The sequence below is a fragment of the Nerophis ophidion genome, linkage group LG01 (assembly GCF_033978795.1).
Source record: "Nerophis ophidion isolate RoL-2023_Sa linkage group LG01, RoL_Noph_v1.0, whole genome shotgun sequence".
Lineage (NCBI taxonomy): Eukaryota > Metazoa > Chordata > Actinopteri > Syngnathiformes > Syngnathidae > Nerophis > Nerophis ophidion.
In genome coordinates, this window is record NC_084611.1 from 79,291,470 (window position 1) to 79,308,185 (window position 16,716).

General features: G+C 41.7%; 1 protein-coding gene across 8 annotated transcripts in view; it reads right to left on the reverse strand.

The window, feature by feature from the left end:
* limch1a (LIM and calponin homology domains 1a) overlaps positions 1 to 16,716 on the reverse strand; it is a 105,452-nt gene that overhangs the window by 27,350 nt on the left and 61,386 nt on the right. For 6 of the 8 annotated variants that reach the window (XM_061912494.1, XM_061912485.1, XM_061912458.1 and 3 more), the window contains 4 exons: positions 10,578 to 10,898; positions 10,247 to 10,504; positions 2,034 to 2,345; positions 1,843 to 1,881 (listed from right to left, as the gene is read on the reverse strand). In XM_061912494.1, coding sequence (XP_061768478.1) covers positions 1,843 to 1,881; positions 2,034 to 2,345; positions 10,247 to 10,504; positions 10,578 to 10,898 — 930 coding nt within the window. The remainder of the gene's footprint in view (positions 1 to 1,842; positions 1,882 to 2,033; positions 2,346 to 10,246; positions 10,505 to 10,577; positions 10,899 to 16,716) is intronic. The other 2 variants (XM_061912474.1, XM_061912466.1) reach the window with 2 other exon arrangements.

Here is a 16,716-nt window from a genome sequence, read left to right on the forward strand (position 1 = left end):
AAATTAGTCTATGCATTTGACCCATCACCCTTGATCACCCCCTGGGAGGTGAGGGGAACAGTGAGCAGCAGCGGTGCCCGCGCCCGGGAATAATTTTTGGTGATTTAACCCCCAATTCCAACCTTTGATGCTGAGTGCCAAGCAGGGAGGTAATGGGTCCCATTTTTATAGTCTTTCGGCCCGGGTTTGAACTCTCGACCTACCGATCTCAGGGCGGACACTCTAACCAAAAGGCCACTGAGCAGCAGCATTGAATAAATGTTGTCAAAAAGCATGGTGTTTCAACGTTATATTTGTGTTGTAGAATATTGGTTGGGAAATGACAAAAATTCAATGGTCAAACCGGCTTCGAGATCAGCGACAGGTGCATACATGGCTCACCTGGGCGTGTTTATCTAATCACCTGTTGCTCTGTTAAAAGCAGCAGCCCATGTTGTGTTTTGTCATTTCCCAGCCTTCTCTTTTATGGTGTCTGTTTTCTTCAGTTGATTAGTCCCCAGCGAGGCACAACTGCAACAAATCTCTACCTAGGAGTATTTAAGCTCGTCACCGACAGCTGGGTCCTGCCGGTTATTGTCTCCTGCACCTCCCACGTGCATGCGCCTGCTTCCCTCTGTCAGCCCTGGTATGTTGTCCCTCCTTAGTCCTGTAATCTCTCACCTCTTTGTGTTTGCTTGCTAGCCTCCCTGAGGTAAAAATTATTCTGTGTTGGACTTTTTGCTGTGCTCAGTGTGCCCTGGCCTTTTCCCCTGCCAACCACTGAGGAACCTGTTTTTGTTTGTTTATTCATGGTGTGCACTTCTGCCCCATCGCCTTTTGTTACACGTTTTTGGACTTATTAAATTTTTCCCCTTTTGTAATTCTACCTTGTCTCTTGTTTCTGCATCCTGGGTTCACCTCCTTGATCAGGTCCTAACAGCCAAGAAACAGAAGGGGGGTGGTGGCGCACGAGCACGAGCGAGAGCGAGACCGACCGAAAGACAGTTGCTGAAAAGCACTAAAAGACTTGGCACATTGTTGAAAATAAAACATTGTTGTAATCCTAGAAAAGCCTGTCATGTCAGTGACTGGTGGTCCGAAGAACCTGGAAACGCAAGTCTTCCCCATGGAGGTTTTGGGATATTTTTTTTAGAGCACTTTATTGGTGGAATTAGCTGACTAAAGAATCCATCAAAAAACATGTGTTCTTGTCTTACGTAAGGATTGTGAATGATAAACAACATTTCAAAGAAAGTGCAGTTCCCATTTAAGAATTAAAAAAAAAAACTTTTAAATGATCTTGGCAGTTCATGAAGATGTTGACACTGGAACAGATCATTCCGCTAACTTCTATGAGAAAGATCTTTTGGAAGCGGGACGGTGTTCGACTTTAGAGGTTCCACTCGTTGCTGAAGTGCACATACCATATTTCCTTGAATTGCCGCAGGGCATACAGTATTCGCCTGCCTTGAATTAAAAAACTCAAACTCGCTTCGCAAAATAATCAGCGCATGCTTAGTATTACCGCCTGGTCAAACTCGTGACGTCACAAGTGACACTTCGCCTGTCATCATTTTCAAAATAGAGGAGGCTGATTTCAATACCGGTAATTTGAAATCACATATAGGGAAGAAGGAGGATTTAAGGTCCAAGCTTACATCACACTCAAATTTTTACTGCATGCCTTTGGTAAGTGCCGGAGTGAGAAAAAGTTTTAAAATAATTAGCGCATGCTTACTTTTACCGCATGCCTTTGGTAAGCGCAGGAGTGAGAAGAGGTTTTGAATTAATTAGCGCCCCGGCGGCAATTCAAGGAAATACGGTAGTTATTGTTAGCATGCAGAGCCACGTCAACAAACTTACTCGGCGTCCTCAGACATTAAAGCAACTCGCCGGTTCACCCTGGAAGAAGAAAATAAAGTGAACAAGAGGGATGGCGACCAGGCTGCGGGAGGCGTAACGTCGGCGAGAAATACTGTAAAAACTGTTTTTTTCCATTCAAAGAGAGGATGAAAGGAAGTAAAGACGCATGCAGCAAAATGTCGACGTCTCACATTATTGGTGGCAGATCATCATCCTCCACCCAGAAGGCTTTCTTTCTTGGCGCGTCATCCTTTTTGCTCTCTTCCATCCTTTCCTCAGCCCTCGCCACCTTACTTCCTAACTCCGCCTCCCTACAAGGCGCGAGGACAGCCTCCGAGCGGAGGGATGGAGAGGACAGGGAAGCAGGGGCTTTAAAAGGGTCCACTTTTTTCTCCTCCAGCCCAATGCACTTCTTGGGACAGGGTTCAGGGGGCGGAGTCTGACGTTGGGTCACCATGCCGACGCCGCTGCTGAGACAGTGGAGCCGAGGAGTGACCACCAGGCTTCGGGTAAAAAAAAAAATGCAACCAAATCCAGGATGACGCCCGGCAAGATAAATGCAAATCAGGCTACAGACAAACATTAAGCACACCTGCACATAACAAACTACAGTAGTGCTTCTGAACCAGCGAGCGCCTCCTAGAGGGCCGCTAAGGAATATCGCTTTCTCAGCTATGGATCGCAGTGGTAATACACTTGTTCACCACTTGTGGCAGTAATGACAAACTCAAAGTCTGGAGTTAAAGTCATAGAAAAGTTTCTTGAGCACTAAAGCTATGACTAAAGGGGTAAAAAAATGTAATATGCACCCAAATTTTATAAATTTTTTTAGTAAAACATAATTTTATTTTAATAATTTTTTAGACTGTTATTTTTGGGTCCCTTCTTATGCAGTATATTAGACTTAAACTTCCTTTTTATTGTCATTCAAATTTGAACTTTACAGTACAAATAAGAACAATATTTTGTTGCATTAGCTCATGGTAGTGCAGGATAAAAAAGCAATGAGGTGCTGATATAAATAAATAAATTACTGTACAGATAAATATATTGCACTATTGCATATGTATCCACGTTTATGGATGTATGTTATATTGTCTTTTATATTTTAGCAAGTTAATCCGTTTTGGGGGGAATTGAGGGGATTATTATGATGCGTTCAAGAGTCTTACGGCCTGAGGGAAGAAGATGTTTCAGAACCTGGAGGTTCTGCAGGATAAAAAAGCAATAAGGTGCAGATATAAATAAACAAATTACTGTACAGATAAATATATTGCACTATTGCATATGCATCCACGTTTATGGATGTATGTTATATTGTCTTTTATATTCCAGCAAGTTAATCTATTTTGCGGGGGGAATTGAGGGGATTATTATGATGCGTTCAAGAGTCTTACGGCCTGAGGGAAGAAGCTGTTTCAGAATCTGGAGGTTCTGCTAAGGAGTCTCTAGAGATTTTCTGAGCCCTGGTCAGGCAGCTGCTTTTTGCGATCTCCTGGATAAGAGGAAGAGGAGTCCTGATACTTGTTTTTTCTAATCAGCCAGACCTAAGCCTAAGGTTTGCATGACAAATAAATATTAATATATGTAATCAACACATGGTTTTATATCATTTGACAAGTTTGTAAACTGTAAGTAGGTTAGATATAATTACTGAATACAATTAAAATAAAATTAAAGTTTCAGTTTTAATATTTAAGACGACCTTGGGCCACTCTGGTTTCAGGCTGGTCAAAGTTAAAAAAAACAAAAAACATTGGAAATCTTGTACAAACAAGCAATTAATGTTATGAATAAAAAACACCTAAGCACTATCATCACTGTGCCATTCTAAAAATAAACAGTATTAATAATGCTCATTGTCATTTCTGTATTACTGTTTATTTCGCTAACTTCTTCTTTGCTGTCACTTTTACCATCATATTTGTACATATCGTATTTGCTGGTGTTGCTCTATTGTTGTTGTTGTTATTGTTGTGTTTGCTGTTGTTGTTTTTGTCTATCTGTCTAATCCCCCTCTTGTCCCCACAATTTCCCCCTCTATCTTCCTTTTTTTTCTCTTTCTATCCCCTCTTGCTCCAACCCGGCTGCACCAAATGATAATAAAAATAAGTTTAATAAAGTTAAATACAAATAACTTTATTAAACTTATTTTTATTATCATTTGGTGCAGCCGGGTTGGAGCAAATCTTTCATCCTCGCTCAAATTGATGGGGAAATTGTCGTTTTCTCTGTCCGAATAGCTCTTGCCGCTGGAGCCTCACATTATAAACAATGTGAGGAGCCCTCACCCTCGTGATGTCATTGTCTGCGACTTCCGGTAAAGGCAAGGCTTTTTTATCAACACCAAAAGTTGCGAACTTTATCGTGGATGTTCTCTACTAAATCCTTTCAGCAAAAATATGGCAATATCGTGAAATGATCAAGTAAGACACATAGAATGGACCTGCTATCCCCGTTTAAATAAGAAAATCTCATTTCAGTAGGCCTTCAAAAAAAACAAGTAGGCTGGAGTTACATTAAATAACCAAAAGGAGGCAGGTTGAGGCATGAGATAGCTGTTCTACTACCCTCTAGCGGCTTAAATTGGTCATTGCAAGCCCAATATAACAATTTGCAACCTTTTTTTGTTCTGATGACAGAAATTACTTTGTAGTTGTGTCATCGGATTTGCGGCCTTATGTTTTGGACACTCGGGTGAAGAGAGGGGCGGAGCTTTCTACCGATCACCACCTGGTGGTGAGTTGGCTGCGATGGTGGGGGAGGATGCCGGACAGACCTGGCAGCCCCAAGCGCATTGTGAGGGTCTGCTGGGAACGTCTGGCAGAGTCTCCTGTCAGAGAGAGTTTCAATTCACACCTCCGGGAGAACTTTGAACATGTCACAAGGGAGGTGCGGGACATTGAGTCCGAGTGGACCATGTTCCGAACCTCTATTGTCGAGGCGGCTGATTGGAGCTGTGGCCGCAAGGTTGTTGGTGCCTGTCGTGGCGGTAATCCCAGAACCCGTTGGTGGACACCAGCAGTGAGGGATGCCGTCAAGCTGAAGAAGGAGTCCTATCGGGTTCTTTTGGCTCATAGGACTCCGGAGGCAGTGGACGGGTACCGACGGGCCAAGCGGTGTGCAGCTTTAGCGGTCGCGGAGGCAAAAACTCGGACATGGGAAGAGTTCGGGGAAGCCATGGAAAACGACTTCCGGACGGCTTCGAAGCGATTCTGGACCACCATACGGCGCCTCAGGAAGTGCACTATCAACACCGTGTATGGTGCGGATGGTGTTCTGCTGACTTCGACTGCGGATGTTGTGGATCGGTGGAGGGAATACTTCGAAGACCTCCTCAATCCCACCAACACGTCTTCCTTTGAGGAAGCGGTGCCTGGGGAATCTGTAGTGGACTCTCCTATTTCTGGGGCTGAGGTCGCTGAGGTAGTTAAAAAGCTCCTTGGTGGCAAGGCCCCAGGGGTGGATGAGATCCGCCCGGAGTTCCTTAAGGCTCTGGATGCTGTGGGGCTGTCTTGGTTGACAAGACTCTGCAGCATTGCGTGGACATCGGGGGCGGTACCTCTGGATTGGCAGACCGGGGTGGTGGTCCCTCTCTTTAAGAAGGGGGACCGGAGGGTGTGTTCCAACTATCGTGGGATCACACTCCTCAGCCTTCCCGGTAAGGTTTATTCAGGTGTACTGGAGAGGAGGCTACGCCGGATAATCGAACCTCGGATTCAGGAGGAACAGTGTGGTTTTCGTCCTGGTCGTGGAACTGTGGACCAGCTCTATACTCTCGGCAGGGTTCTTGAGGGTGCATGGGAGTTTGCCCAACCAGTCTACATGTGCTTTGTGGACTTGGAGAAGGCATTCGACCGTGTCCCTCGGGAAGTCCTGTGGGGAGTGCTCAGAGAGTATGGGGTATCAGAATGTCTTATTGTGGCAGTCCGCTCCCCGTATGATCAGTGTCAGAGCTTGGTCCGCATTGCTGGCAGTAAGTCGGACACGTTTCCAGTGAGGGTTGGACTCCGCCAAGGCTGTCCTTTGTCACCGATTCTGTTCATAACTTTTATGGACAGAATTTCTAGGCGCAGCTAAGGCGTTGAGGGGTTCCGGTTTGGTGGCCACGGGATTAGGTCTCTACTTTTTGCAGATGATGTAGTCCTGACGGCTTCATCTGGCCGGGATCTTCAGCTCTCACTGGATCGGTTCGCAGCCGAGTGTGAAGCGACCGGAATGAGAATCAGCACCTCCAAGTCCGAGTCCATGGTTCTCGCCCGGAAAAGGGTGGAGTGCCATCTCCGGGTTGGGGAGGAGACCCTGCCCCAAGTGGAGGAGTTCAAGTACCTAGGAGTCTTGTTCACGAGTGGGGGAAGAGTGGATCGTGAGATCGACAGGCGGATCGGTGCGGCGTCTTCAGTAATGCGGACGTTGTATCGATCCGTTGTGGTGAAGAAGGAGCTGAGCCGGAAGGCAAAGCTCTCAATTTACCGGTCGATCTACGTTCCCATCCTCACCTATGGTCATGAGCTTTGGGTCATGACCGAAAGGATAAGATCACGGGTACAAGCGGCCGAAATGAGTTTCCTCCGCCGGGTGGCGGGGCTCTCCCTTAGAGATAGGGTGAGAAGCTCTGCCATCCGGGAGGAGCTCAACGTAAAGCCGCTGCTCCTCCACATCGAGAGGAGCCAGATGAGGTGGTTCGGGCATCTGGTCAGGATGCCACCCGAACGCCTCCCTAGGGATGTGTTTAGGGCACGTCCAGCTGGTAGGAGGCCACGGGGAAGACCCAGGACACGTTGGAAAGACTATGTCTCCCGGCTGGCCTGGGAACGCCTCGGGATCCCCCGGGAAGAGCTAGACGAAGTGGCTGGAGATAGGGAAGTCTGGGCTTCCCTGCTTAGGCTGCTGCCCCCGCGACCCGACCTCGGATAAGCGGAAGATGATGGATGGATGGATGGATAAATACAAATAAGGCAACAAGAGAAGTATCCTACACTTCACTTTTGTATCTGAACAGCTGATATGGGCATCTACATCAACGATATGATTTGCCTGAGAAGCTGGACAGGACAAAAAATAAATACAGTATTTTAAACTGGGACAGTCTTCACACAATTGCAGACTTAAAAGTGACCTATACAGTACTGCATGAATTGGCTCCAGATCCTCTGGCAGAGTTCATCAGCCAAAGAAACAGCCGTGAGCGTGTCACTCGAGGCTTTGTCAGAGGTGACTGTTTTATTCAGTAATTTCAGTAAGTCGGCCTGCTCAGTAAGGAGTGCAAATGTGTGGGACTCAGTACCTGAGGAGGTTAAACTGGTCACAACATACAAGGCCTTCACAAAAAAATACAAAATGTGGTTTATCAACACCTACAGCTGCCATCACTAAAATTTGAGCCTGTGTTGATGCTATGGTAAATGTTATGTTGTGACGTTGCATTTTATTTTTTATTATATCGTATGGACTGTGTGCTTTTTTCCTTTTTCTCTCTTTTTCTTTTTTTTTTCTTTGAAATTGTAATTTTACTGCATCATGGTCAGGAGACTACAAATGAAAACTGGCCTTCTGGTTAATTCTGGCTTTTTTAACCATGTGTAGTTATTTGTTTTCTGAAATTGCATTGTCCCCTTTGAAATAAACTAATCTTTATCTTAATCTCTGTAGTGGAAAAGTTGGGCCCAGTGATAAAAAAAAAAAGGGTTAGGAACCCCTAAACTCATATAAGAATTTTGCCTTATTGACACAGAACACGGATGTATGATAAAACCACACAAATTTGTTAAAAAAAAACACACTATCAAAACCAGTGGGATTTAAAAAACAACTGTCCGCATGTTTTGTGTAATTTGGCCAATCAGAAGCGTGAAATAGCAACCACAGCTGACTTTTCTCATCAATATAGCAACATACAAGATGTACATTATCTTTAACTCTCAGGTGCCGATAAATGTGTCATGTCTTTTTGATCACGTCTTGTTTGGCTATGTTATGTTGACCTTTGGACTCTTTAAGTTCCTGTTTTTTTTCACTCCCTTGTTTTGTCGCCAAGGTTAATCATTGTGTTCACCTGTCTCTGATTAGTGCTCGCCCGCTCACCTGCTTCCCGAGCATTAATCAGGGGCAGTATTTAAGCTCGTCTTTGCCAGTCAGTCGCCAGGGCGTCATTGTGTTCTCTTCATGCCAGTTTTGCATGCCAAAGTCCACGCTGCTATCGTCAAGCCACAGTAAGTGTTTTTTTGTTTCAAGTCCAAAGTTTAGTCTGTTAGTTTTGTTTCCTTCATCAAGTTGTGCTTTAGCCTTGTGCGCCTTTTTATTTTCACCTTTTCTAAATTAAAGATTAAATCATGTTTATACCCGCACGCCATGTCCCAAGTAGTCCGTCTGCTTTCGTGGGAGAACGACCCCGCAGCAAGCTGCTACCCCCCCACTAACCCCCCATTATGACACAATGACGCCAGGGCGACTGACTGGCAAAGACAAGCTTAAATACTGCCTCTCATTAGTGCTCGGGAAGCAGGTGAGCGGGCGAGCACTAATCAGAGACAGGTAAACACAATGATTAAAGGGGAACATTATTACCAGACCTATGTAAGCGTCAATACATACCTTGCTGTTGCAGAAAAAAGACCATATGTTTTTTTAACCGATTTCCGAACTGAAACGACTTTCAATTGTTCGCTGTCGGAGCGATGACCTTTCACCCGTGACGTCACAACAGGAAGCAATTTTTTATTATTGCTTAATGCCTTATAATTATTGTTATTTTCCGTTTTTTTGACTGTTTTCCGTACCTTGGAGACATTATTGTGTGTTGTCGGAAGGTGTAACAACACGAACAGGGACGGATTCAAGTTGAGTTACGTGGAGTGTGCTAATCAGACATATCAATGGTCACGGCATGCTAATCGATGCTAACATGCAATTTAGGCTAGCTGTATGTACATATTGCATCATTATGCCTCATTTGTAGCTATATTTGCATCCAGCCTTTCCCTCCACCCACATTTATTGCGAAACAAACACATACTAATCGACAAATTCAAGTTGCACCAGTGGTCAAAAGATGCAATTGATGGTTAGAAGGCGATCGCCGAATTCGTCCTCGTTGCCGCTGTCTGTCTCGATTTGGCTCAATAGATTCAGTTTCTTCTTCAATTTCGTTTTCGCTATCTGCCTTCACACTCCAACCATCCGTTTCAATACATGCGTAATCTGTTGAATCGCTTAAACCCCTGAAATCCGAGTCTGAATCCGAGTTAAAGTCGCGATATCTTTTTGTTCTATCCGCCATGTTTGTTTGTATTGGCATCACGCAGTGACGTCACAGGAAAATGAACGGGTGGATATAGCGATGGTGAAAATCAGGCACTTTGAAGCACTTTTTCGGGATATTGCGTGATGGGTAAAATTTTGAAAAAAACTTCGAAAAATAAAATAAGCCACTGGGAACTGATTTTTATTGGTTTTAACCCTTCTGAAATTGTGATAATGTTCCCCTTTAACCATGGCGACAAAACAAGGGAGTGAAAAAAACAGGAACTTAAAGAGTCCAAAGGTCAACAGAACATAGCCAAGCAAGACACGATCAAAAAGACATGACAAAATGCAGGTGCAGCCTAACAGGTGCCACAGTCATAGAAACACCCAAACACGAACACAACAGCCGTTTTGTCCCGTCGTCACATTTGCGCTGAAATTTCAAATTCTTGAATTTGGATTGTGCAGTTGTACATAATGTAGTGTCCAGTATATCAGCGGTCCCCAACCATCGACCGTGGCTCGATTGGTAACGGGCCGCAGAAGCATTTTTTATTAATTTTTTTTTTTGTAATTTTTTTTTTTTTTTCATCAAATCAACATAAAAAAAACACATGATACACTTACAATTAATGCACCAACACACAAAAAACTCCCTTTTTCATGACAAAGAAAAAAAATAAAAAATTTAAATTAACCCCCTGCCCCACCAATTGGATATTAAGAGTATGTGAAAATTGGACTCCGACCTTGTTTATTTCTGTGACAACCTCCTTAAAGTTTTGTAATCAATCAAAAATATCTAACAGCTAAAATGTGCCAAACATGAATAAGTGTGGAAATTGTGCTTTGTATCTTTCCCCATCATGCTTTGTAATGGATTTAAATGGGTTTAATTCAGATTTTTTTATGGGTCATGGACGGTTTCATTGTGTTAGATTGTGTTGTGTACGACTATGTCTGTTGGCATTTTGTGTTGTTGGTTTTTTTTTGCACCATGACTAGGGAAGGTTGTTTGCATTTAGTCAAATAAGCTACATATGGTTACATTCATAGCATGAACCACTGCAGTATATGATCGCTCGCTGTTAGCGCTTCTTTGCAAGCTCCTCCATGCTTTGTTAGTTGCAGTAAACACAAACCATCCACCGGGGCGTACCTCTCGCTCGCCACCTTCTCAGCGAGATTGGCTTGCTTCACCGCAGGAGCGTGAGTGGTGGCGTTGTATTTAAGCGCCCCTGGCATTGGCAGGAACTGCCTGAAGGCCAAATTTGATTTATGGAAGGCTGCGGTCCTACGAGCCATCATGTCATCCTTCTCCAGGACAGGCACAGGCTCGTTTTCATCATCATCATCAACATGGTCCTGCTTCTCTGTTACATTTGCAATCTCATCCCTGCCTGCATCCCTCGCTCCTCTGTGACAAAAGCTCCAATGAGATGTTGGAATTCACGCCACGCCAAGCTTGTTAGTCAGTCCAAACATCCCACCTGACGTTGCCGTTCTTCATCCAGTCCACTTCTGCATAGCCCACCTCGCCTCGGGGGCAGCGCTTGGAGGCCGGCAGAGGCAGGAAGTGGTTGTAAGATGCCGCCGACGTACTTTGCTTGTGGAAAACTCCCGTTCTTCTCGCCATCATGTCATCTTTACGAACATCTGGCGTCCTCTCTTCCTCATTCTCCTCCTCCTCCTGCTCCTCCTTCATCCTCTTCTCCAGACAGGCGTCCAGCTCAGCAGGAGAGCAAGGAGCCTCTGGAGCCCCAGGTGAAAGGTTGGATGTCGTTTCACAGGGTGGCCCTCCATCAGTGAGGCTGTGAGGGCATCACATAAAGCTCTAACTGGCCAAGGCGGACACTGCACTGTAGAGCCCCGCTATTCACAGGGCCTATGCTCCAAAACCTCCCGCAAATGCAAAACCCTCGCAAATAACACCCTAAAAATTATTATTATTGATGCTCTGAACCAGGGGTGTCGACTGTCCAGACGTTTTGCCCACAGGGCCACATTGGGCTAAAAAATGTGGCCAAAAGCCTGTCCATCCATCCATCCATCCATTTTTTTTTTACTGCTTTTCGGTGTACAAATTAAATAAATATAATTGGATATTAAGAGTATGTGAAAATTGGACTCCTACCTTGTTTATTTCTGTGACAACCTCTTTAAAGTTTTGTAATCAATCAGAAATATCTAACAGCTAAAATGCGCCAAACGTGGATAAGTGTGGAAATAGTGTTTTGTATTTTTCCCCATTATGCTTTGTAATGGATTTAAATGGGTGTAATTCAGATTTTTTTTTTGGGCATGGACGTTTTAGATTGTGTTAGATCAGGGGTCACCAACCTTTTTGAAACCAAGAGCTACTTCTTGGGTACTGATTAATGCGAAGGGCTACCAGTTTGATACACACTTAAATAAATTGCCAGAAACAGTGAATTTGCTTCATTTACCTTTAGTAAATAAATCTATATATATATATATATATATATATATATATATATATATAAATGGGTATTTCTGTCTGTGATTCCGTCATACATTTTTTTTCCTTTTACAGAAGATTTTTTGTAGAGAATAAATGATGAAAAAAACACTTAATTGAACGGTTTAAAAGAGAGAAAACACGAAAAAATTGAAAATAAAATTTTGAAACATAGTTTATCTCCAATTTCGACTCTTTAAAATTCATAATTCAACCGAAAAAAATGAAGAGAAAAGAAAGCTAATTCGAATCTTTTTGAAAAAAATTAAAATAAGTATTTATGGAACAGCATTAGTATTTTTTCCTAATTAAGATTAATTTTAGAATTTTGATGACATGTTTTAAATACATTAAAATCCAATCTGCACTTTGTTAGAATATATAACACATTGGACCAAACTATATTTCTAACAAAGAAAAATCATTATTTCTTCGAGATTTTCAAGAACAAAAATTTTAAAAGAAATTCAAAAGACTTTGAAATAAGATTTTAATTTGATTCTACAGATTTTCTAGATTTGCCAGAATACTTCTTTTGAATTTTAATCATAAGTTTGAAGAAATATTTTACAAATATTCTCCGGCAAAAAAAACAGAAGCTAAAATGAAGAATTAATTTAAAATGTATTTATTATTCTTTACAATAATAAAGAAAAAAAATACTTGAACATTGATTTAAATTGTCAGGAAAGAAGAGGAAGGAATTTAAAAGGTAAAAAGGTATATGTGTTTAAAAATCCTAAAATAATTTTTAAGGTTGTATTTTTTCTCTAAAATTGTCTTTCTAAAAGTTATAAGACGCAAAGTAAAAAAATAAATACATTTATTTAAACAAGTGAAGACCAAGTCATTAAAATATTTTCTTAGATATTCAAATTCTATTTGAATTTTGTCTCTCTTAGAATTAAAAATGTCAAGCAAAGCGAGACCAGCTTGCTAGTAAATAAATACAATTAAAAAAAAAGAGGCAGGTCACTGGTAAGTGCTGCTATTTGATCTATTTTTAGAACAGGCCAGCGTGCGACTCATCTGGTCCTTAGGGGTGACCTGGTGGCCGCGGGCAACGCGTTGGTGACCCCTGTGTTAGATTGTGTTGTGTGTGACTATGTCTGTTGGCATTTTGTGGGTTTTTTTTGTTGTTTTTTTTGCACCATGACTGGGGAAGGTTGTTTGCGTTTAGTCGTATAAGCTACATATGGTTATATTGATAGCATGAATTACTGAATTACTCATGTGGTCCACAAGACGGCCACACACCAACAGCATTAAAATTTATTTTTAAAAAGGAATTGAAATCTCCATGCGGCCAGATTCCTTATTAAACTTATGACGATTGACGGGCCAAATTGAAGACGCCAGCAAGCCGCACATGGCCCGTCGGCCGTTGTTTGGACACCATTGCTCTAAACCTCATAATATGCATTTCTAATTGAGTTTTACACACACGAAAAACAATAACCATCTGTAGACTCTACGGTAAAAAAAATGTACCCTAAAATTGACGATTTGCATTTACATTGCATTATTGTAAATAAAAAAAGGGTTCCATGGTTATTTTTAATGGTAATATTTTGGCAACTCAGCTGCCAATTTTTTTACTGTAAAATATATGGCTGGTGTTTATACAGTGCATTACTGCAAATCAAAAATGTTAACACTGTTATATTTAATGGTAAAATTATAGAGACTTAGCTGCTAGTTTTTTTTACTTAAAAATTGTTTTTACAGTGCATTACTGTAAATGGGAAAACAATACCCCTGTTATTTTTATGGTAGAAATATGGTGACTGAGCTGCCAGTTTGTTTGTTTTTTACCGTAAAATCTACAGTCGTTTTTACAGTGCGTTAATGTATATAGAAAAATGGCTCCACTGTTATTTTTAACGGTAAAATTCTGCCGATAGAGCTGCTATTTTATTTTATTATCGTTTTACAGCAAATGAATGTCAAAAGGAAAATGGTACCAATCTCATACTTATTGGTAAATTTCTGGCGACTTAGCTGATTTATTTTTTTACCGTAAAATCCATACTCGTTTTTACAGCGTTACTGTGATAAGAAAATTCCAGCGACTGAGCTTGCGGTAAAATATATGGCTGTTGTTTTTACAGTGCATTACTGCGAAATGGGAAAACAGTGCCACTTTTATTTTTACAGTAAAATGTTGGCGACTGAACATCCAGTTTTTTTTTTTTGTAAAATCTTCGGTCATCGTATTTGTTGTGCAATTACTGTAAAAAAAAATTGAAAAAGTATACCACTGTTATTTTTATTGTAAAATATGGTGACTGAGCTATTGTAATATCTGCAACTGTTGTTTTTACAGTACAATACCATTAATGGAAAAAACATACCGCTTTTGTTATCAGTTAAAAAAGGGCTACTAAGCTGTTGGTTTTTTGCCGTATGTTTTACAGTCGTTGTTTTGACAGTGCATTACTGTAAATGAAAAAATATACCACTTGTATTTTTACAGTAAAATTATGGCAACTCAGCTGCCAGTGTGTTTTGTTTTGTTTTTAACATTAAATAAAGTAGTTTTTACCGTAAATGGAAAAATGGTACTACTTCATTTTAAAAGTACATTTCTGGCAACCGAGCTGCCAGTTCTTTTTACCAAAAATTATACTGACTCGTTGCCCATCACATTTTGGTCAAAGCATCTACCTGCTCTAAAATGTTGAGTCGAATGACTTGGGAGACAGTGCCCCCTTTCTATTTAAGATACCATTTAAAAAAAACGGATTACCGGTATTTGCGGTTTAAAGCAGAGAAAAGAATTCCATGAATATGCAGAGGAGGGAATGGCAAACCACAAATATGCAGGGATCTACTGTCCAGTTCAAACACACAACTAAACACTGACACTATGTGAATGTGCTCCAAAAAGAACAATGATTCTGGTCAAAGCTGGAATCTGGGGCCATTACAGGAACATACAGGGAATGTGTTGACTGATCATTCCTGCCAAATGTTATAATCTAATTGAAAAAAAACAACTATTATTGATTTGTAAAAATATTGACATGTTTATAGTTACTGTAATGCAAAGCAAACCCTGAAGGACAACAGGAAGTAGTGTTGCATCAATTAACCACTAGGAGGTGCAACCATCAAATGGACAGCACAGTGGTGTATAAAGAGAGTATGGCCAACTAAACTAGTGGTCCGCAACAACCGGGCCGCGGCACAAGAATTAAAAAAAAAAAGAAAAAAAAAATATATATTTTTTTTTAATTATTAAATCAACATAAAAAAACACAATATATACATTATATATCAATATAGATCAATACAGTCTGCAGGGATCAACAATTCAACCAGAAGCTTGCCAGAAACTTGTGGATGGCTACCAAAAGTGCCTTATTGCAGTGAAACTTGCCAAGGGACATGGAACCAAATATTAACATTGCTGTATGTATACTTTTGACCCAGCAGATTTACTCACATTTTCAGTAGACCCATAATAAATTCATAAAAGAACTAAACTTAACGAATGCTTTTTGTGACCAACAAGTATGTGCTCCAATCACTCCATCACAAAAAAATAAGAGTTGTAGAAATTATTGGAAACTCAAGACAGCCATGACATTATGTTCTTTACACGTGTATGTAAACTTTTGACCACGACTGTATGTGAACCGTGCTGTTTGCCTACAATGTATTCATAATCCCTGTATGTATCACTCAATATGTATCTCTCTAACTGATCTTTCTTTCTTGTAACATACTAAGTGATTAAGTGTATTTTGTACTTATTTCCCCTTAGTTCTGCACAATAACTCAGATATGGTAACACTGGCGAGCAGTAGAGAATATGGAGTGAGTTTTATTTGGCTTTATTCTGTATTGACAGGAGTTGGAGGAGTTCAAGTACCTCAGAGTCTTGTTCACGAGTGAGAGAAAAGTGGACCGTGAGCACGACAAGAGGATTGGTGCGGCGTCTTTAGTAATGCAGACACTGTATCGATCCGTTGTGGTGAAGAAGGAGCTGAGCCGGAAGGCAAAGCTCTCAATTTACTGGTCGATCTACGTTCCCATCCTCACCTATGGTCATGAGCTTTGGGTTATGACCGAAAGGACAAGATCACGGATCAAGAGAGTTTCCTCAGCCGGGTGGCGGGGCTCTCCCTTAGAGATAGGGTGAGAAGCTCTGTCATCCGGGAGGAACTCAAAGTAAAGCCGCTGCTCCTCCACATCGAGAGGAAGCCAGATGAGGTGGTTCGGGCATCTGGTCAGGATGCCACCCGAACACCTCCCTAAGGAGGTGTTTAGGACACGTCCGACCGGTGGGAGGCCACAGGGAAGACCCAGGACACGTTGGGAAGACTATGTCTCCCAGCTGGCCTGGGAACGCCTTAGGATCCCCCGGGAGGAGCTGGACAAAGTGGTAGGGGAGAGGGAAGTCTGGGCTTCCCTGCTTAGGCTGCTGCCCCCGCGACCTGGGTAAGCAGAAGAAGATGAATGGATGGATGGTATTGACATATTTCTTGCCGCTTTGTTGTATATTTTTTACGAGATTCCCAGTTCATTTTCTCATCTATTATCACAACCAAAATGTGGTTTATTTTACTCTTTCAATATCCGTCTATTTCACGCGGGTGGAGCAGCTCCAGGTCATTTTTACACTTCGAAAAACTAACAAGGAAGCGCCGCAAACACTTAGCATCAGCTCAAAGTCAGTAGCAGTCACGGCGCCCTGTAGTCACGTGAGTTCTTTTTGACGAATCATTGAATAGATCGCCCTGAAACCGAGTTGGCCATATTCTCTTTATACACGACAGTACTGTGGGTTTTGCAACAGTAGGAGATTTCCCATAACTGAATTACTGATTGATATTATAAAATACATATTCCGACATTAAAGGGGAACATTATCACAATTTCAGAAGGGTTAAAACCAATAAAAATCAGTTCCCAGCGGCTTATTTTATTTTTCAAAGTTTTCTTCAAAATGTTATCCATCATGGAATATCCAGAAAAAAGGCTTGAAAGTGCCTGATTTTCGCTATCTTTAAATCCATCGTCCATTTTCCTGTGACGTCATTTAGTGATGCCAACATGGCGGATAGCACAGCAAGATCTAGCGACATTAGCTCGGATTCAGACTCGGATTTCAGCGGTTTAAGCGATTCAACAGATTACGCATG